The sequence below is a fragment of the Vipera berus genome (genome assembly GCF_964194415.1).
Source record: "Vipera berus genome assembly, chromosome: W".
In the NCBI taxonomy this organism is placed as follows: Eukaryota; Metazoa; Chordata; class Lepidosauria; order Squamata; family Viperidae; genus Vipera; species Vipera berus.
The window spans coordinates 7,527,432-7,550,168 of record NC_138210.1 but is presented as its reverse complement, the minus strand read 5'-3'; the positions used below and the strand labels follow the sequence as shown (position 1 = coordinate 7,550,168).

Here is a 22,737-nt window from a genome sequence, read left to right as displayed (position 1 = left end):
TAGCAACCAAAACCATCCCAAAGAAAAAGAAATGCAAGAAAGCAAAATGGCTGTCTGAGGAAGCTTTGCAAATAGCTGAGGAAAGGAGGGAAGCAAAAGGCAAGGGAGAAAAAGAAAGATACGCCCAATTGAATGCAGAATTCCAGAGAATAGCTAGAAGAGATAAGAATGCCTTCTTAAATGAACAGTGCAAAGAAATAGAAGAAAACAATAGAATAGGGAGGACCAGAGATCTTTTCAAGAAAATTGGAGAGATGAAGGGAACGTTCAATGCAAAAATGGGCATGATAAAGGACCAAAATGGCAGGGACCTAACAGAGGCAGAAGAGATTAAGAAGAGATGGCAAAATTACACAGAAGAACTATACAAGAATGAGCTTAACGTCCCTGATAATCACAATGAGGTGGTCACTGACCTCGAGCCAGACATCCTAGAATGTGAAGTGAAGTGGGCCTTAGAAAAGCTGAGCAACAACAAAGCTAGTGGAGGTGACAGTATTCCAGCTGAGCTATTCAAAATCTTAAAAGACGATGCAGTAAAAGTGCTACACTCAATTTGCCAGCAAATTTGGAAAACTCAACAGTGGCCACAGGATTGGAAAAGATCAGTTTACATTCCAATTCCAAAGAAAGGCAGTGCCAAAGAATGTTCAAACTATCGCACCATTGCACTCATTTCTCATGCTAGTAAAGTTATGCTTAAAATCCTACAAGCTAGACTCCAGCAGTATGTGGATCGAGAACTACCAGAAGTACAGGCAGGATTTCGAAGAGGCAGAGGAACTAGAGATCAAATAGCCAACATACGCTGGATCATGGAGAAAGCTAGAGAGTTCCAGAAAAACATCTACTTCTGCTTCATTGACTATGCTAAAGCCTTTGATTGTGTGGATCATAACAAACTGTGGCAAGTTCTTAAAGAGATGGGAGTACCAGAACATCTTATTTGTCTCTTGAGAAACCTATATGCGGGCCAAGAAGCAACAGTGAGAACTGGACACGGAACCACTGATTGGTTCCAAATTGGGAAAGGTGTCCGGCAAGGCTGTATACTGTCGCCTTGCCTATTTAACTTATATGCAGAGCACATCATGAGAAAGGCAGGGCTAGAGGAGTCAAAAGTTGGAATTAAGATTGCTGGAAGAAATATCAACAACCTAAGATATGCAGATGATACCACTCTAATGGCAGAAAGTGAAGAGGAACTGAAGAGTCTCTTGTTGCGAGTGAAGAAGGAGAGTGCAAAAGTTGGGTTGAAACTAAACATTAAGAAAACCAAGATCATGGCATCCGGCCCTCTCAATTCCTGGCAAATAGATGGGGAAGAAATGGAGGTAGTGACAGATTTTATTTTCCTGGGCTCCAAGATCACTGCAGATGGGGACTGCAGCCAAGAAATTAAAAGACGCTTGCTCCTGGGGAGGAAAGCCATGGCAAATCTAGACAGCACACTAAAAAGCAGAGACATCACCCTGTCAACAAAAGTGCGTATAGTCAAGGCTATGGTCTTCCCAGTTGCAATGTATGGCAGTGAAAGTTGGACCATAAGAAAGGCTGAGCGCAAAAGAATTGAGGCCTTTGAACTCTGGTGCTGGAGAAGACTCCTGCGAGTCCCTTGGACTGCAAGGCGATCAAACCGGTCAGTCCTAGAGGAGATCAACCCTGACTGCTCTTTAGAAGGCCAGATCCTGAAGCTAAAACTCAAATACTTTGGCCACCTAATGAGGAGGAAGGACTCACTGGAGAAGAGCCTAATGCTTGGAAAGATTGAGGGCAATAGAAGAAGGGGACGACAGAGAATGAGGTGGCTGGATGGAGTCACTGAAGCAGTAGGCGTGAGCTTAAATGGACTCCAGAAGATGGTAGAGGACAGGAAAGCCTGGAGGAACATTGTCCATAGGGTCGCGATGGGTCGGACACGACTTCGCAACTAACAACAACAACAATTGAAAGTTGTTGACAAGATGAATTTTGGGGATAAATTTTTGCAATCTATTAAGGCTATATATCAAAAACAATCGGCACAAATTATAATTAATGGGGGATTAACAGATGCATTTAAAATTGAAAAAGGTACAAGACAGGGATGCCCCCTTTCACCACTGTTGTTTGTTTTAACATTGGAGATTTTATTGATTAAAATTCATGTATCAACTAAAATAAGGGGAATAAAAATAAAGCAGAATGATTATAGGTTAAGAGCATTTTTATTTTTTATTTTTATTTATTTTAATTCCATTTATATCCCGCCCTTCTCCGAAGACTCAGGGCGGCTTACAAGCTTAGCAGTAGCCTTCATTCTATGTATATGCCTGCTTATTAGGGCTTTCACACACACCCCAAGCGGCATTATTACAAAGTCAGCTTAATTGCCCCCAACAATCTGGGTCCTCATTTTACCTACCTCGAAAGGATGGAAGGCTGAGTCAACCTTGAGCCTGGTGGGATGCGAACCTGCACTAATTGCAGGCAGCTGGTGTTACTTAAGGAGGCATTAGCCCACTGCTCCACCAAAGCTCATTTGCGGATGACTTGGTTGTTACACTATCTCAACCGACTCAATCGGTTACAGATTTAATGGAAATTATAACTCAATATGGGAAACTTTCTGGTTTAAAGATAAATAATTATAAAAGTAAAATATTATCTAAAAATATGACTATGAATGAAAAAGAAAAGTTAGTAAAAATACGGGTTATGAAATAGTGAAAAAGGTTAAATATTTGGGAGTATATATTTCAGCTTCTTCTTCTTCTTCATTATTATTATTATTATTATTATTATTATTATTATTATTATTATTATTATTATTATTATTATTATTGAGAATTGCAGCTGTTAAAATGAATGTTCTGCCAAAGTTTCTTTTTTTGTTTCAAATGATACCTATATTGAAAAAGGATGCCAATTTTGATGAGTGGCAGAAGGGTATTAATAAATTTATTTAGGCAGGGTAAAGACCGAGAGTTAAATTTAAGATTTTACAAGATGTACGGGAAAGAGGAGGACTTAAAGTGCCTAATTTGAAATTATATTATGATGAGGTTGTTTTATCAGCGGTTAGTGACTGGCTTAATTTAACAAATGAAAGATTACTTTACCTTGAGGGATGGGACTTATTATATGGGTGGCATGCATATTTAGTTTATGATAAAAAAGTGGATAAGGTATTTAAATCTCACATTTTAAGAAGCGCCTTATTGCGTGTATGGAAAAAATATTATAAATTAAATTATAAAATACCAATTTGGGGGATTCCCGGGCATGCGATAGAGGGTGTATCTGTGGGTGTGAGTTTGGATATGACTTCATATAAGGAGTTACTTAGATGGATAGGTAATGGTTGGCAATTAAAATCATTAGGTGAGTTAAAACAAGAAAATATCATACAGTCTTGGTTTCAATATACTCAATTGCAAACGAGGTGGAAGATAGATCAGAAAATTGGTATTACATTAACTGATGAAAATTTGGTAAAACAAATTAAAGATCAAAACCGAGCGCATATAAAGAGAATATATAATGCTTTAATAGAATTGGATTCTGAAACAGAATTAGTTATAGATTATATGATAAAATGGACTCAAAATATTCAAGAACCAATTTCATTGGATACATGGGAGGTAATTTGGGTTAGAAATGTGAAATTTACCCAGGCTCAAAATTTAAGAGAAAACTTTTATAAAATGTTTTATAGATGGCATTTGGATCCCAAAAAATTGTCCTGCATGTATCCTAATTTACAGCCCAAATGTTGGAGATGTGGTAGTTTGGATGCTACCTATTATCATATATGGTGGACTTGTAGAAATGTTAAAGCTTTTGGGATTAAAATTTGGTGGAATATTCAAAAGATTTTTAAGAGAAAGATAAAATTTTCTCCACAATTGTTTTTATTGGGTATTGTTAAAGATTGTGATACTAAAGAAACAAATTTGATGTTGAATTTGATAACAGCAGCAAGGCTCTTGGTAGGTCAATATTGGAAGAAAGATAGTTTGCCTACTATAGAAGATTGGTCACTTAAGGTGTCAAATTTGGCAGAAATGGCTAAATTTCTGCTTATTTATTTATTTATTTATTTAATTTGATTGATATACCGCCCTTCTCCCGAAGGACTCAGGGCGGTGAACAGGGCAGATATATAAAAAATACAAAAATACAAAAGTTAAAAAAAAATTAAACATATGCCCAACTAAAAACAGTAGATACATATATTAAAAATGACAATACAAACCCAACCCATCCCCCATCAGGCCAGGCCGGCTTGTTCAAATAAGAGTGTCTTCAGATCGCGACAGAAGGAGCGAAGGTCGGGCGCCATCCGGAGCTCAACCGGCAACCGATTCCATAGCTCCGGGGCGCCCACAGAGAAGGACCTCCCCCTGGGGGCCACCAATCGACATTCTCTGATCGGTGGCACCCTGAGGAGGCCCTCTCTGTGGGAACGCACAGGGCGGAGGGAAGTTGATGCCGGCAGCAGGTGCTCCCTAAGGTACTCCGGACCCATGCCATGTAGGGCCTTAAACACCATTACCAGTACCTTGAATCTCACCCGGAAGACAACTGGTAACCAATGCAGCTCACGGAGCAGAGGTGTAACATGGGAGTATTGGGAGACTCCCAACACAACTCTCGCGGCTGCATTCTGTACCAGTTGGAGCCTCCGAGTGGTCCTCAAGGGCAGCCCCATGTAGAGAGCGTTGCAGTAGTCCAGACGAGAGGTCACGAGCGTGTGAGTGACCGTACATAAGGCATCCCGGTCTAGATAGGGCCGCAACTGGCGCACCAGGCGAACCTGGGCGAAGGCCCCCCTAGTCACAGCCACTATATGGTCTTCCTGAGTGAGCCGTGAATCTAGGAGGACTCCCAAGTTGCGAGCCCTATCTACAGGGGGTAATAGTTCACCCCCCATGGAAAGAGATGGAATATTCTGAATATCCCGGGATGCCGTTATGCACAGCCACTCAGTCTTGTCGGGGTTGAGTTGAAGTCTGTTCCTCCCCATCCAGACCCGAACCGCCTCCAGACAACAGGACATCACGTTGAGGGCATCACTGGGGTGGTTTGGGGTCGAAATAAAAAGCTGGGTATCATCGGCATACTGATGATACCCAACTCCAAAACCACGAATGATCTCACCCAGCAGTTTCATGTAGACGTTGAACAGGAGAGGCGAGAGGACCGACCCCTGAGGAACTCCACAAACGAGAGACCTCGAGGTCGACCTCTGCCCCCCTGCCAACACCGACTGCGAACGTCCCAGGAGATAGGAGGAGAACCACTGCAAAACTGTGCCTCCCACTCCCAATCCCCTGAGACGCCGCAGCAGGATACCATGGTCGATGGTATCGAACGTCGCTGAGAGGTCTAATAGGACTAGGACAGAGGAATGTCCCCTGTCCCGAGCCCTCCAGAGATCATTCACCAGAGCGACCAATGCCGTCTCCGTGCTGTACCCGGGCCTGAAACCCGATTGGTACGGGTCTAGATAATCCGCTTCATCCAGGACCAGAGGGAGCTGATGCGCCACCACACTCTCAACAACCTTCGCAAGAAAGCGAAAGTTGGAGACCGGACGAAAGTTATTCAACACAGCTGGGTCCATAGATACTTCCAAAACCATTTTATAAGGAATGCACTTTTCAGAATGGGAAAAAATAAAAGAAAAAAATTATATTAAGATACCTGAATGGCTTTCAATAATGGAAACTTTTGCTTATCCAAATTTAATTAACTATGATAAAGTTGTGACTTATAAAGATATTTTGGATAATGAAGGGAAATTGAAAGACAGACAAGACTTACAAAAACAAGGTATTGACTCAGCATGGTGGCCATATCTGCAAATCCAAATGAGATATGAAAAAGATGTGAAAACAATGGGATTTTATAAAGAACAGACAGAATTTGATCAGATACTGCTAAAAACAGATGAAAAGTTGATTAAGAAACTCTATAGATTTCTGTTAAACTTATGGAGGAAGAACAAGTAAAAGAAACAATGATAGGGGACTTCCGGTGGCGGTGCGGTGCCGAAGATAGCCGTTTCGGGCTGTCCGCTTCGCAGCTGAGTTTTTCCACCTAAAACAGCGCCGATCAGCTGTTTAGGTGGATTTGAAGCCCCCTCCTCGGGAGAAGAGGAGGGGGTGAGGCCCCAGGTAGGGGTTGAGTTCTCCGGGGCCGCCTGAGCTGAAAGCTTGGGCGGCTGAAGGATTGAGCTCCCCCATAGCCTGGGTTGCTCCGAGCTGCTTAGCGTCTCTGCTCCGGGAATTTTGGAGCAGAGCCAGGCGTTTGCGACCACCCCTGCCAGAAGGAAAGACTTTGGAGTAAAAAGGAGCAGGCAGAGCGGTACAGGAGGTCAAGGTGAAGAGGATTTTTATTCTTACTCCCTAGCTCAATGGACTTTATAAACTTAAAGTGAAAGTGTGCAACAAGTGAAAGTGAGGAAAGATGGCGGCTAAATCTTCCTCTAAAGTTCTTCGGAGTGCGGGAACTTCCCCGGTGCAACAGACATCGTTGCAAGCTTTGCTTCCTCCTGCACCTCCTGTGGCATTGACGCTTAAGGATTTACAAGATGCCTTTGCAAAGCAATCCCAGGTAATGTCAGAAATGCTGGGTGATAAGATGGCAAAGTTGGAGGAGAAATTGGAGAAATTGGAGGAGAGGATGGAAGAGAAGTTTAACGTAATGGAGGAGAGGATGGAAGAGAAGTTTAGTGCAATGAGGGTAGACATCTTGTCTACAGTGGAAAGCGTGGCTGAATGTGTGCAACGTTTGGATGAAAAAGTGGAGGATCTTAGTCAAAAGAACTCTATATTAGAAGTAAAGATACTGGAGAATGAAAATTTAAGGGATAAAATGGACAGAGAATTGAGCCTTGTCCAGTATCATCAGATGCAGTATGCTATTAGAATTAGGGGCTTAAAAGAGAATCCTAAAGAAGACTTAAAGCAGCTGATTGCTGAGGCTTTGGAAGCAGTATTGGGCCAGCCAGCATCTGAAATAGAGGGATGCATGGATAAAGTTTTTCGTGTAAATTCATGGATTGCAAGGCAGAGGAAGCTACCTAGAGATGTGGTGGTCTATTTTACAAAGAGAGCAACTAGAGATGAAGTTATTCAAGCTGCTTATGATACTAAAGTTGTGGTTGCTGAGCAAGAAGTTCTGGTTCTAAAAGAGATTCCTCCAAAGATTTTAAGGAGAAGGAAAGACTTTGCATTTCTCGTACAGGAACTTAAGCAACGTGATATTAAGTTCAGATGGGAGATTCCAGTCGGATTGGTGGTGATGCATGAAGGTAAAAGATATCGTCTGGTTACTGTGACTCAGGCACGTGATTTCTACAGCAATGTTTTAAAAGCAACCCCTCTATCACTCCTGGAAGCTGCAAAGGGATCTGGAGAGGGAAAACCTCAAGAGGCTGAAGGTGGACAGACAGAGGAGAATGGTGCTGGAGGGGATCAAATTATAGCTTCATCGGCTGCTGCTGGAGAGCAGAGGTTGACGCGTGCCGCTTTAAAACGAGCAAGACAAGTACAAGAGCAAGACCAGCAGAAGTTTGTGGAACTCTCAAAGCGTACTTACAGTGAAGCTGTGGGAGGAGCGCGGCCCAAAGAAAATACAGGGGCCATTGAAGATGTGCTCCAAAAGCTTCGGGGCGCCACGCATGGTGACTAAATTTCTAACCTGGAATGTCAATGGACTAAACTCACCACAGAAGAGAAAGAAAGTTTTTCAATATTTAAAACAATTTAAGATTGATGTTATATGTTTGCAAGAAACGCATATTAGGGTTATGGACCAAAAGTATTTATCGAACTCAAGGTTGGGCACGCAATTTGTTGCTTCTGCGATGAATAAGAAAAATGGAGTGGTTGTCTACGTTAAAAGTACTCTAACAGCGGAATTAATTGAAGCAGATAAGCAAGGAAGATATGTTATGATAGATTTGTTGTTAGAAGGTAAAAAAACGCTTCTAGTTGGACTGTATGCTCCTAATCAACAACAAGCTGATTTTTTTAGTTCACTTCATACAAAGCTTACTCAATTGGATTACAAATCGTTTATTTTTATGGGGGACTGGAATGGTGTTTTGGATGTACAGATGGACAAGGCTGGTTCTTTTAAGCGTGCTCCGAGTCATGCCAGATTGCCTAAATCTTTTTTTGAAATGAAGGACGATTTGGAACTGCGAGATATCTGGCGTGACACACACCTACATGAAAAGGATTATACTTTTTTTTCTGACAGACATCAATCTTTTTCCAGGATTGATTTTATTTTGCTGACTAATGATTTTTTTTCTAGGATTAAGAAGGTAAAGATCTGTGCAAGAACTATTTCGGACCATAGTCCAGTTTGGTTAGAGATCAATAAGGACAATAGGGATAGGCGCTCGTGGCGCGTAAATGAGAATTTGTTTAGAAATCAGAGAAATGTGGAAGAATGTAAACAGCGGATGAAGGATTTTTTTGAAATTAATATGAATAAGGATACCTCTATGGACATGGTTTGGGATGCTAGCAAGGCCTATATGAGAGGGGTGTTGATATATATGAATAATAAATACAGACGTACTTTGGAAGCCAGAAGGAAAGAATTAGAGAATGAAATTAGGGAAAAAGAAAAGGCCTTAATTTTGAATCCATTGGATGTGAAGACTAAGGAGGTTATTAAGCTATTAAGAGGACAATTTGATAAATTGATGGCTGATCAAGTGGCAACCAACTTGCGGTTTGCCAGGCATAATACTTTTTGCAATGCTAACAAGCCAGGTAGATGGTTAGCTTACAGACTAAGGAAAAAGCAAAGGGCTTCTAATATAGATAAAATTGAACATAAGGGAAAGGTTGTGTTTCAACAGGATCTTATTAAGGAAGCCTTTGTGGATTTTTATTCTAAATTATATGCTAAGGAGAAGATTAATGAAAAAGACATTGATGTATATTTGGAGAATGCTAGCATCCCGGTTCTTACGCAAGTACAAAAAGAGGAGATTAACCAATTGATAACAGAAGAAGAAATTCTTATAGCAATTAAGGAACTGAAGATGGATAAAGCGCCAGGTACGGATGGTTTGACTGCGGTTTATTACAAAAATTTACAAATGGAGTTGATAAAGCCGTTAAAGGAACTGTTCCAGACAATTCAGAGAGGGGGAAAGGTGCCTCCGTCTTGGAGAACTGCTTTTATTTCTTTGATTCCAAAGGAAGATCAAGATGCTACTCAAGTAAAAAACTATAGACCGATATCACTTTTAAATACAGATTATAAGATATTTGCTAAGGTGTTGGCTAACAGACTGATGAGGGTTCTGCAACAGGTGATTCATGGGGATCAAACTGGGTTTATTAGTGGTAGGCAAATGAAAAATAATGTAAGGCATATAGTTGATGTGTTAGAGTTTTTGGAAAGGAACAACCAGATCCCTGCGGCGCTAATCTTTTTAGATGCTGAAAAAGCTTTTGATCAATTGAATTGGCAATTTTTGATGAAAGTTTTAGATAAAATGAATTTTGGGGATAAATTTTTGCAACCAATTAGGGCATTATATCAAAAACAAACTGCCCGAATAATAGTTAACAATAGTTTGACTGAAGCATGTAATATTGAGAAGGGCACAAGGCAAGGGTGTCCGTTATCGCCTTTGCTATTTGTGTTAACATTGGAGATATTACTGGTAAAAATACGGAATTCGGAAAGAATTAAGGGTATACAAATTAGAGATCAGGATTACAGATTGAGAGCGTTCGCAGATGATCTGGTTGTTACGGTGACCCAGCCGGAGTACTCTGTTGTGGACCTGATGGAGATAATAATGCAATATGGGAGGGTTTCTGGATTTAAAGTTAATGCACAAAAAACTAAAATTCTGGCCAAAAATATGACAGTATCGCAAAAGGCTCTTTTAGAAGGATTAACTGGATTTGAGATTGCTAAAAGGGTCAAATATTTGGGGGTGTTTTTGTCACCCTCTAATACAAAGTTATATAAAAATAACTATGAAAAATTATGGGGAAAAATTCAAAAAGAAATGGAGAGTTGGGAAAAACTGCAATTGTCTTTGTTGGGAAGAATCGCAGCAGTGAAAATGAACGTCCTGCCTAAATTTTTATTCTTATTTCAAATGATACCGGTTCTTAAGAAAGATTCTAATTTGGAAGAATGGCAACGGGGTATCAATAAATTTGTTTGGGCAGGGAAAAGGCCACGAGTTAAACTTAAGATTATGCATTATATTCGAGAAAGAGGTGGTCTTAAAATGCCCAATCTTAAATTATATTATGAAGCTGCTGCGTTAGCAGGAATAAGTGATTGGATTAATTTGACACAAGAGAGATTATTAAATCTTGAGGGCCATGACTTGTTATTTGGCTGGCATGCATATTTGTTGTATGATAAGAAGGTAGATAATGTGTTTAAAGTGCATATTTTAAGACAGGCATTGTTGAGAGTTTGGAAGAAGTATAGACATAAGTTAGATTGTAAGATGCCATTGTGGGCAATTCCAAAACACGCAATAGAAAACATAAATGTTGGTTTCAAACATGATGTGACTACGTATAAGGAGATTTTAAGCTTGGAAAGAAGTGTATGGTGTTTAAAATCGTATAACCTCTTGCGAGATGAGAAGATTGTTCAAACCTGGTTTCAATATACTCAGTTACGGGCCAGGTGGAAAGAAGATCAGAAAACTGGTTTTGCAATGACTGATGAAAATTTGATAAAGCAAATTAGAAATCAGGGTCCAGCACATATCAAACGGATATATCTTGCATTGATAGAAATTGACTCAGAAACAGAACTTGTTAAAGATTGTATGATAAAATGGGCCCAGAATATCCAAGAAGTTATTACAGTGGACACGTGGGAAAAGATCTGGGTGAGGAACGTAAAATTTACACAAGCTCAAAATCTAAGAGAGAACTTTTATAAAATGTTTTATAGATGGCATTTAGATCCTAAAAAGCTTGCAAGTATGTATCCGAATTATCAGCCAAAATGCTGGAGGTGTGGTGGCGAAGATGCAACATATTTTCATATATGGTGGACCTGCAAAAAGGTTAAGGCTTTTTGGATAAAAATTTGGTGGAATATGCAGAAGATCTTCAAGCAAAGGATAAAGTTCTGTCCGCAATTGTTTTTGTTGGGCATAATTACAGATGCTACTGTTGTGGACACTAAGTTGATGTTGAATTTAATTACAGCAGCAAGACTTTTAATAGGTCAATATTGGAAGAAGGAGGAATTGCCGACTATAGAAGAATGGACTTTAAAGGTTTCTGACCTGGCAGAAATGGCAAAGATCTCGGCTTATCTGAAAGATCACTCGCAAGAACGTTATATTATGGAGTGGAAAAAATGGATTGAATATATCCAGAACAAATATGGGACTAAAAAGTTTCATTTAGCATTTGAATAAGTCTTCCTTTCTATTTTCTTTTTTTTCTATATGAAATATTAGTATTGCTTGTAGTTATCTTATATGAGCTAGAGAGTGATAGATTTAAGAATTTATTGTTGGTAGCATATGGATGCTTATGATTGTTCTTTGTTTTTATACCCTGTACTTAGCTCTGGGAAGTCGGGGGGGGGGAGGGGGGAAGGGGGGGAGGGGTAGGGAGGGATAGGTAGGGGAGGGGGAGGGGGGGATTGTTAAAGGTAAAATGTATTTTAAAACTTTTCAATAAAAAAAAAGAAACAATGATAATATGGGCAAAGAATTTTGGATATAATATAGAATTAGAAGAGTGGCAAAAATTATGGGAAAGAAATCTTAAATTAACTAAAGCAGTACCATATAAAGAAAACTTATACAAAATGTTTTACAGATGGCATATGACACCAGTGAGACTAGCAAAAATGTTTAAAAATACTTCAAACAACTGTTGGAAATGCAAACAAAGGCCAGGTACTTATTACCACATCTGGTGGACATGCCCTAAAGCAAAAAGGTTTTGGGTTAAAATACATTTATGGTTGGAGAAGATAACTAAAAAACAAATAAGACTTTAAACTAGAATTGTTTTTGTCAGGAATAATAGGAGCCAATTACGAGAAAGAATGCAGATATCTAATACTACATATATTAAGAGCAGCAAGAATTGTATTTGGCCAACATTGGAAAAATGAAAACTTACCAACTGAAGAAGTACTAATTAAGAAAATTCTAGTGTGTGCAGAAATGAATAGATTGACTTTAAAGCTTAAAGAGAAAGAAGACTCAGTGTACTTTAGAACATGGCATAATTTCTATCAATGGCTAGAAAAACAAGTCAGAGAGAAAGGAACGTGATATGTAATTTTGAATATATATTAGTAAGAAAGGCTATTGAGTAATTAACATATTGTTTATGATAATTAATTATATCTATTACTGTTAGTTAAATACATGTACCCAGACAATATGCTATTTGCTAAATATTGAAAATGTTATTTCGGAAAACCCGAACCCCAACCCCCACCCTAACCCCAACCTACCCCACCTTATCCCTAACCCTATAAAAACTAATAAAATCTATATAAAAATAAATAAAAAGAACATGTACCCCCTACCACTGATGAAGGATCTGTTGGCCCTTTTGGCAAAGGGTAGGGTGTTCACTAAACTCGATCTATACGACGTGTATTACAGGGTCCGGGTGAAATGAGGGGATGAGTGGAAGACAGCATTTAATTGCCCACTAGGAAGTTACCAGTTCCATGTGATGCCGTTCGGATTGCAGGGAGCCCCTGTAGTGTTCATGCAGCTAATTAACAAGGTGTTGCATGAGCATTTATACCGTGGGGTTCTTGTGTATTTGGACAACATCCTAATCTATACCACCATCACGACGGAACACATCCGCTTAGTACGACTGGTGCTGGAAAAACTACTGAGGGCGCACCTGTATGTAAAGCTGTCCAGACGTGAGTTCCACCAAACCCGGTTGGACTATCTAGGGTACCGGATATCGGGGGAAGGTGTGGAGATGGACCCTGCCAAAGTCAGGGCCGTGATTGAGTGGCAGGCACCACAGACTCGTTGTCAGCTGCAGAACTTCCTAGGATTCGCAAACCTCTACTAGCAGTTTGTTCGCTAAGATGGCCCTACCCTTAACAGATCTGCTCCACACGAGACATAAAGTGGGTAAACCACGCGCCGGTCAACCACTGACATGTACTTTGGCCTGCCAGAGGGCCTTTCAGGACCTGAAGGCCCTCTTTGCAAGGGAGCCAGTCTTATTACATCCCAATCCTGACCTGCTGTTCATCGTACAGGCTGATGCCAGCGATGTCGCACTTAGGGCAGTTCTGCTCCAGAACAGGCAAGGAACACTACAGCCCTGTGCATTGTTGTTGTTAGTTGCGAAGTCGTGTCCGACCCATCGCGACCCTATGGACAACGTTCCTCCAGGCCTTCCTGTCCTCTACCATCTTCTGGAGTCCATTTAAGCTCACGCCTACTGCTTCAGTGACTCCATCCAGCCACCTCATTCTCTATCGTCCCCTTCTTCTATTGCCCTCAATCTTTCCCAGCATTAGGCTCTTCTCCAGTGAGTCCTTCCTTCTCATTAGGTGGCCAAAGTATTTGAGTATTAGCTTCAGGATCTGGCCTTCTAAAGAGCAGTCAGGGTTGATCTCCTCTAGGACTGACCGGTTTGATCGCCTTGCAGTCCAAGGGACTCGCAGGAGTCTTCTCCAGCACCATAGTTCAAAGGCTTCAATTCTTTGGCGCTCAGCCTTTTTTATGGTCCAACTCTCACTGCCATACATTGCAACTGGGAAGACCGTAGCCTTGACTATACGCACTTTTGTTGACAGGGTGATGTCTCTGCTTTTTAGTGTGCTGTCTAGATTTGCCATGGCTTTCCTCCCCAGGAGCAAGCGTCTTTTAATTTCTTGGCTACAGTCCCCATCTGCAGTGATCTTGGAGCCCAGGAAAATAAAATCTGTCACTACCTCCATTTCTTCCCCATCTATTTGCCAGGAATTGAGAGGGCCGGATGCCATGATCTTGGTTTTCTTAATGTTTAGTTTCAACCCACGTTTTGCACTCTCCTTCTTCACTCGCAACAAGAGGCTCTTTAGTTCCTCTTCACTTTCTGCCATTAGAGTGGTATCATCTGCATATCTTAGGTTGTTGATGTTTCTTCCGGCAATCTTAATTCCAACTTTTGATTCATCTAGCCCTGCCTTTCTCATGATGTGCTCTGCATATAAGTTAAATAGGCAAGGCGACAGTATACAGCCTTTCCGGACTCCTTTCCCAATTTTGAACCAATCAGTGGTTCCGTGTCCAGTTCTCACTGTTGCTTCTTGGCCCGCATATAGGTTTCTCAAGAGACAAATAAGATGGCCTGGTACTCCCATCTCTTTAAGGACTTGCCACAGTTTGTTATGATCCACACAATCAAAGGCTTTAGCATAGTCAATGAAGCAGAAGTAGATGTTTTTCTGGAGCTCCCTAGCTTTCTCCATGATCCAGCGTATGTTGGCAATTTGATCTCTAGTTCCTCTGCCTCTTTGAAATCCTGCCTGTACTTCTGGTAGTTTATTATTTATTTATTTATTTTATTTTATTGCATTTATATACCGCCCTTTCCCTGAGGACTCAGGGCGGTTTACAGGGAGTTAAAATCAACCATACAAAAGTTAAAACCCAATTTAAAAAATATTAAATCAACCCTGTACTATTAAAAACCCCAATTAAAATAAATATCTCCTCAGCCTGGGCCCGAGAGCTCAAAGAGCCAGGTCTTCAGGCCCCGGCGGAATGATCGGAGGTCGGGAGCAGTCCTCAGCTCCACCGGCAGCTGGTTCCAGAGGGCAGGCGCCCCCACTGAGAAGGCCCTATCCCTGGGTGTCACCCGCCGGCAATCTCTTACCGGCGGGACCCTGAGCAGACCCTCCCTGTGGGAGCGCACTGGGCGAAGGGCGTTTGATGCCGGCAGCAGGTGTTCCCTCAAATACCCCGGACCCAGGCCATGTAGGGCTTTATAGGTGATAACCAGCACCTTGAATTTCACCCGGAGGGCAACCGGAAGCCAATGCAGCTCGCGGAGTAGAGGTGTTACATGGGAGTATCGGGAAACCCCCATTACAACTCGTGCGGCCGCATTCTGCACCAGTTGAAGCCTCCGAGTGGTCTTCAAGGGCAGCCCCATGTAGAGAGCGTTACAGTAGTCCAAACGGGAGGTCACAAGCGCATGAGTAACTGTGCGTAGGGCGTCTCGGTCCAGATAGGGACGCAACTGGCGCACCAGGCGAACCTGTGCAAAAGCCCCCCTGGTCACGGCTCCTATGTGATCTTCAAAATTGAGCCGTGAATCCAGGAGGACGCCCAAGTTGCGAGCCCTATCAACGGGGGGTAACACCTCACCCCCCATCGTTAGAGGTGGAATAACTTGGTTAACCCGAGATGCCGATATGCACAGCCACTCAGTCTTGGCGGGATTGAGACGAAGCCTGTTTCTCCCCATCCAGACCTGAACCGCCTCCAGGCACCGGGACATCACGGAGAGGGCATCACTGGGTTGGTTCGGGGTGGAAAGAAAAAGTTGGGTATCATCAGCGTACTGGTGATACCCCACCCCGAAGCCACGAATGATCTCGCCCAGCGGCTTCATATAGATGTTGAACAGGAGAGGCGAGAGAACCGACCCCTGAGGGACTCCACAAATGAGAGGCCTCAGGGCGGATCTCTGCCCTCCCGTCAACACCGACTGCGAGCGGCCCTGGAGGTAGGAGGAGAACCACCGTAAAACGGTGCCTCCCACTCCCAACCCCCTGAGACGCCGCAGCAGGATACCATGGTCGATGGTATCGAAAGCCGCTGAGAGATCTAATAGGACCAGGACAGAGGAGCAACCCCTGTCCCTTGCCCTCCAGAGTTCTTGATCCACATACTGCTGGAGTCTAGCTTGTAGGATTTTAAGCATAACTTTACTAGCATGAGAAATGAGTGCAATGGTGCGATAGTTGGAACATTCTTTGGCACTGCCTTGCTTTGGAATTGCAATGTAAACTGATCTTTTCCAATCCTGTGGCCACTGTTGAGTTTTCCAAATTTGCTGGCAAATTGAGTGTAGCACTTTTACTGCATCGTCTTTTAAGATTTTGAATAGCTCAGCTGGAGTACTGTCACCTCCACTAGCTTTGTTGTTGCTCAGCTTTTCACTTCACTTCACATTCTAGGATGTCTGGCTCGAAGTCAGTGACCACCTCATTGTGATTATCAGGGACATTAAGCTCATTCTTGTATAGTTCTTCTGTGTAATTTTGCCACCTCTTCTTAATCTCTTCTGCCTCTGTTAGGTCCCTGCCATTTTGGTCCTTTATCATGCCCATTTTTGCATGAAACGTTCCTTTCATCTCTCCAATTTTCTTGAAAAGATCTCTGGTCTTCCTTATTCTATTGTTTTCTTCTATTTCTTTGCACTGTTCATTTAAGAAGGCATTCTTATCTCTTCTAGCTATTCTCTGGAATTCTGCATTTAATTGGGCATATCTTTCTTTTTCTCCCTTGCCTTTCGCTTCCCTCCTTTCCTCAGCTATTTGCAAATCTTCCTCAGACAGCCATTTTGCTTTCTTGCATTTCTTTTTCTTTGGGATGGTTTTGGTTGCTACCTCTTGTACAATGTTGCGAACCTCTGTCCATAGTTCTTCAGGCACTCTGTCTATCAGATCTAATTCCTAAAATCTATTTGTCACCTCTACTGTATATTCAACAGGGATATGATTTAATTCATACCTGACTGGCCTAGTGCTTTTCCCTACTTTCTTTAATTTAAGCCTAAACTTTGCAACAAGAAGCTCATGGTCTGAGCCACAGTCAGCTCCTGGTCTTGTTTTTACTGACTGTATAGAGCTTCTCCATCTTTGGCTGCAGAGCATATAGTCAATCTGATTTCTGTGTTGACCGTCTGGTGATGTCCATGTGTAGAGCCGTCTCTTGGGTTGTTGGAAAAGAGTGTTTGCTATGACCATCGTATTCTTTTGACAAAATTCTATCAGCCTGTGCCCTGCTTCATTTTGTACTCCAAGGCCAAACTTGCCTGTTATTCCAGTTATCTTTTGGCTTCCTACTTTAGCATTCCAATCCCCCATGATGATAAGGACATCATTTTTGGGTGTTAGTTCTATAAGGCGCTGTAGGGCTTCATAGGGACCGGTTAATTTCATCCTCTTCAGAATCGGTGGTTGGGGCATAGACTTGGACTACTGTGATATTGAATGGTTTGCCTTGGATTCGAACTGAGATCATTCTGTCATTTTGAGGATTGTATCCCAGTATTGCTTTTCCTACTTTTTTATTGACTATGAAGGCTACTCCATTTCTTCTGAGGGATTCTTGCCCACCTGATGGTCATCTGAATTAAATTCACCCATTCCTGTCCATTTTAGTTCCCTAATACCTAAGATGTCGATGTTTAGTCTTGTCATCTCTTGTTTGACCACGTCCAGCTTTCCTTGATTCATGGATCTTACATTCCAGGTTCCTATGGAGAAAAAATCTTTACAGCATCGGACTTTCCTTTCACCACCAGACACATCCACAGCTGAGCGTCCTTTCGGCTTTGGCCCAGTCGCTTCATTCTTTCTGGCGCTACTAGTACTAGCCCTCTGCTCTTCCCCAGTAGCATATTGGACGCCTTCCGACCTGAGGGGCTCATCTTCCAGCGTCATATCGTTTTGCCTTTTGGTACTGTCCATAGGGTTTTCATGGCAAAGATACTGGAGTGGGTTGCCATTTCCTTCTCCAGTGGATCACGTTTTGTCAGAACTCTCTGCTATGACCTTTCCGTCTTGGGTGGCCCTGCATGGCATAGCTCATAGCTTCATTGAATTACGCAAGCCCCTTCGCCACAAGGCAGTAATCCATGAAGGGGCCCTGTGCATACACCTCCCATAAACTGACGTACACAGAACGGGCATGGGTGTACCGCCTGCACGGGGTGCCCTGACAGATCATATCAGACCAGGGAGTGCAGTTCACTGCACGCTTCTGGCGGGGGTTTATCCGCTCCATTGGATTGTCCCAAGGACTCAGCTCAGCTTTCCATCCCAGTAGCAATGGGGCGGCCGAATGTGCCAATGCAGTGGTGGAATGGTACCTGCGGTGCTGTCTCCTTCCAACAGACAGACTGGGTTGACTTGTTACCGTTTGCCAAAGTGGCTTATAACAACGCGGTCCACAGCAGCACCGGATCCACCCCTTTCTGGGTGGTTCATGGGGTGGAATTTATTCCAATTCTCGAGTGCCCGCAGAAGGACCTGTCCCCCTGCCAACCCCAGGACTGGCTAGATCGCATACGGGGTGGGTGGGTCTGGGAGACCGTAAAAGGAGCATTACAAAAAGCAGCAAAGGCCTCAAAGGCTCAGGCCAATAAGAAACGGGTGCCTCAAAAGGCTTTCGGGTGGGGGATATGGTGTACCTGTCAACCAAGTACCTGCGCCTGAAAGTACCCTGCAAAAAGCTAGGGCCAAAGTTCATAGGTCCGTTCCGGATTATGCAGGTCATTAACCCAGTCGCTGTGCAGCTACAGCTACCCTGTCTTTTGGGGAAGGTGCACCCGGTATTCCACTGCAGTTTACTGAAGCTGGTGGAAGGGTCCTCCTTTAGGTCCGTGAAACGGATACTGGGTCCTGTCTCAGGGGACCATTATGAGATCCAAGAGGTGTTAGATTCCCAAATCCATTGGGGTCATTTGCAGTACCTGGTACAGTGGAAGGGGTACCCTGTTACGGATGAATCCTGGGTGGGGGAAGCAGACATAAAAGCCCCCTAGTTGTTGCGGCTCTTCCTCTGTGGGCTTGACACTAACGGGAGGGGGGAGGAGGACAAGGACAGCGGCTGGAGGCGTCCGGATGCAACAGAGGAGGCCAGTGACAAAAACGGCGACATCCCTTCCCTCCCGTTACCTGGACCGTCGAAGGGGAACCCGGTGGAGCATGGCTACGTGGCCCTCGGCTCCACGGTCGACCCGCTGAACAGCTGATTGGCTCCATGGCCATCCTGCCAAACAACTGATCGGTGCAGGGAAGCAACAGGGAGCCGGAAGCTTGCAGCGTATCCTTGCCTAGCTGCTTATCAGTGCACACGCCGGATGCTGGTTAGGTGGGTGGGGCTGGGGCCAGTTGGGAGACGCATAAGTAGAGCGCTGGGAGGTGATTGCTCCCAGCGCTAACTTTGTTTCCTGTTTCTGTGACTAAATGCATGCCAGAATGTTCTGTGATTAAACCAACCACCTGTGAACTCAACGGCTTGTTTCTTGTTGGAGCCAGGGGTGTGGCAAGGACATCTGACACTGAGAAGGACATCCATAACCTGAAGCAGAGAGGGAAACCAGCCAAAGACTACATTCAAGAGTTTTGGAAGGTGGCTGGCAGGCTCAGACAGTGGCCAGAGCCATCACTGATCAGCCACTTCATAGCGGGGCTAGATTGTGATTTGTTTCAAGCATGCACCTACCAAGGATTTCCTGATCAGTTCTGTGAATGGTACCACTTGGCTATAACCTTAGACATCAAACTGGACTGCCACAAGAGGCCCACTACCTCTGAGTCCAGACCGAGGCGGGTCCAGGAGGGATGACGAGTGGTCCGACACCCCCAAGCTACTGCAGCCACCAGTTCCCTTCGGCCGCTAGTGGGGACTCCTATCAAGTGCTTCAGGTGTGGCCAACTAGGACACCGAGCATGTATTCAATGATGCCCAAAGAGTTAAAAGAACTGAGGGAGTACATTGACAAGAATCTGGCCAGAGGTTTCATTCAACCCGCAAAGTCACACGTGGCTGCCCATGTGCTGTTTAAGGAGAAGAAAGATGGGTCACTGAGACTGTGGGTGGATTTTAAAGGGTTAAATGCAGTCAGTGTGGAGAATATGTACCCCCTCTCCCTGATGAAAGACATGTTGGCCCATTTGGTGAAGGGAAAGTTTTTCACAAAATTGGACTTAAGAAAGGCTTATTACTGGGTGTGAATTAAAGAGGGGGATGAATGGAAAACAGCTTTCAAAAGCCGTCTGGTAAGCTTTCAGTTCAAAGTTATGCCCTTTGGCCTCCAAGGGGCCCCTGCTGTGTTCATACAGTTGATAAATCAAGTGCTGCATGATCACCTGTATAAAGGAGTCCTAGTCTATCTTGACGACATCCTTATTTACACAGAGACTATGGCGGAGCACATCAGATTAGTACGCGAACTGCTCAAAAAATTACTGAAAGCAAAACTTTACGCTAAACTTTCCAAATGTGAATTCCATCAAACGAGACTCAACTACCTTGGGTACAGAATCTCCAGCGAAGGGGTGGAAATGGACCCAGCCAAAGTCAAAGTGGTGCTGGAATGGCAGCCCCCACAAACCTGCAAGCAGCTTCAAATCTTTCTGGGGTTCACAAACTTTTATCGGCAGTTCATTCCCTCATTTGCTAAAATAGCTCTGCCGATTACTGAGCTACTGAAAACCGGAAAAGGTGGGGGGAAGCCTCGACCCTGTCAGCCCCTTCCATGGTCTATGGAATGCCAAGTGGCATTCAAGAACCTAAAAAGACTATTTGCTGCTGAACCTGTTCTCAAACGCCCTGATCCTGACAAGCAGTTCATAATTCAAGTCAAGTATGAAATTACACAAATTTCCTTTCATTTTGTTATAATGAGAAAGATTGAAGATAACCAATTGCCCCCACATAGCCTAATGTAAAACCTGATGCTGTACATGGATTTTAATATAGGTCAGCATACATCAAGTTCTTCTATAAAAACTGCTAAATCTTCTTTCCAAAGGTCAGAAGAAGATTTTCGCTTGAGATCACTGAGTTCCTTTCCCTATAAGAGAAAAAAGAATAGTAAAATAATTTGCATTAGAAACATGTTCTGAACACTGAAGGTAAAAAAATATAAGAACATGTAAATATAGCCTTGCTGGATCAGGCTATGTCCCATCTTAGTGCAACATTTTGTTACTGACAGTAGCCAGAGTTCTGAAGTGCTCAGAAGCAGAAGTTGGAAATCTACTTCTCTCCTGCTTTTGTTAGTTGCAAAGTCGTGTCCAACCCATCGCAACCGCATGGACAACGTTCCTCCAGGAGGTCCTTTTTGTACTGTCCATGGGGTTTTCATGGCAAAGATACTGGAGTGGGTTGCCATTTCCTTCTCCAGTGGATCACATTTTGTCAGAACTCTCTGCTATGACCAGTCCGTCTTGGGTGGCCCTGCACGGCATAGCTCATAGCTTCATTGAATTACGCAAGCCCCTTCGCCACGACAAGGCAGTAATCCATGAAGGGGTCTCTCCTGCTAGTGTTCCCCTACAATTGGTATTTGGAGGCATGGTTCTCTCAACTGGGAGGTAATGTTAAGACTTCAAAGCAACTAGCTTTTGACACACCTCTCCTTGGTAAAACTGACCTTCTAAATCAAAATTATCAAGACAAAGTAGATAGCAATTATGTACATTTTCTTAGAAAGCTGATCAATAATTTAACAGTGCTATTAAATTATACATTTTGTGAAATAAATTTAATTTAAAAATAAACTGTAAATTGCAATTTTACATTTTTTCAACATAAAACAATATTCTCAACAGCAGATTAGGACATACTTTCATATTCAAAACTCAGAAAAATACCTACTTTTGCATCTTGCTGCTTAATGATTTCTCCAACATTCTCTTTAGTAAGACACCACAAAGACATATTTAAAATGTAATTGAAATCTGGAACTGAAGTAGATCCCAAAGAGGAGGAACTATCATCATTCAGATTCTGCATTTCTTCCTCCTCAGCAGCCTATTTAAGGATCAAATTAGTTATAATACTGCAAACACATACAGAAAAATAATGAATGGGGAGACATAGTAGAAATTCTAATAAATGCAGGAAATAAATTTTAATATTTATATTAGGAGATAATAAAAACAATTTTTAAAATTGTTAAATATAATGCTCAAGATACAAACTGTCAAAAACACTGGCATATAGACAAGTCTCCAGATAAATGCAAAAGGTATTATAATATGAATAGCAGGTTTGTTTGTATAATATGTAGATATTAATAATAGATACAACAGATATTAATACATTATCTTGGAGACTACCACACACAGAGAAGGTGAAACTAGAATCTCAAATTCTAATTACATTTATACAGTTGTTACAAACACATAGTGACTTGGACTGAGTCCCTATCTAAGAAAGGGAGAATTTAAAAAAAATCTTTAAATACTATGAAAAGAAAGATTTTTTTCAAAAGTCAAAATCACTATATTTTGACATTCCTCCAACCTTTTGTTTCCTTTCTTACCAGTATAACATATATTGAGGAATTATAGAGTAGCAGCATTCAGAACAGGATAGGCTGGCCATGATTTTCATTCATTGAAGGAAATGTCTTAAAAGGGGTGTACAGTTCAGTACAGTAATAGTACTTCTTGCAACCAGTCAGCTTGCCTAGGCTTAAACTCCTTCTTTAGACTTTACTGAAAAGGTCTAAATATTTATCCTGTAGAAATGTACAGTATGAATGTGACTGTGATTTTCTCAACAAAGTAAATGAAAAAGACTAAAGAGGAAATATGACTTACTTTTTCTTGCGCTTCCTTCCAGGCTTTGACAGGGTCAGATTCATAACCTCTCTGGACTAACATCTGAATCAAATCTCTCTTTGATTTGTTCTCTATGGGGGTAAAAAAGAGCAATGAAAAAATATAAGCACCAAAGAGATTGTTTCAAGAGAAAATTATAAATTACATATC

General features: G+C 42.4%; 1 protein-coding gene across 1 annotated transcript in view; it reads right to left on the bottom strand.

The window, feature by feature from the left end:
* Positions 1 to 22,737, bottom strand: part of LOC308676842 (DNA topoisomerase 2-beta-like) — a gene marked incomplete at both ends in the record, with an annotated part of 378,437 nt that overhangs the window by 191,742 nt on the left and 163,958 nt on the right. The window contains 3 exon segments of the mRNA XM_081342876.1: positions 20,727 to 20,810; positions 21,617 to 21,772; positions 22,567 to 22,658. Coding sequence (XP_081199002.1) covers positions 20,727 to 20,810; positions 21,617 to 21,772; positions 22,567 to 22,658 — 332 coding nt within the window.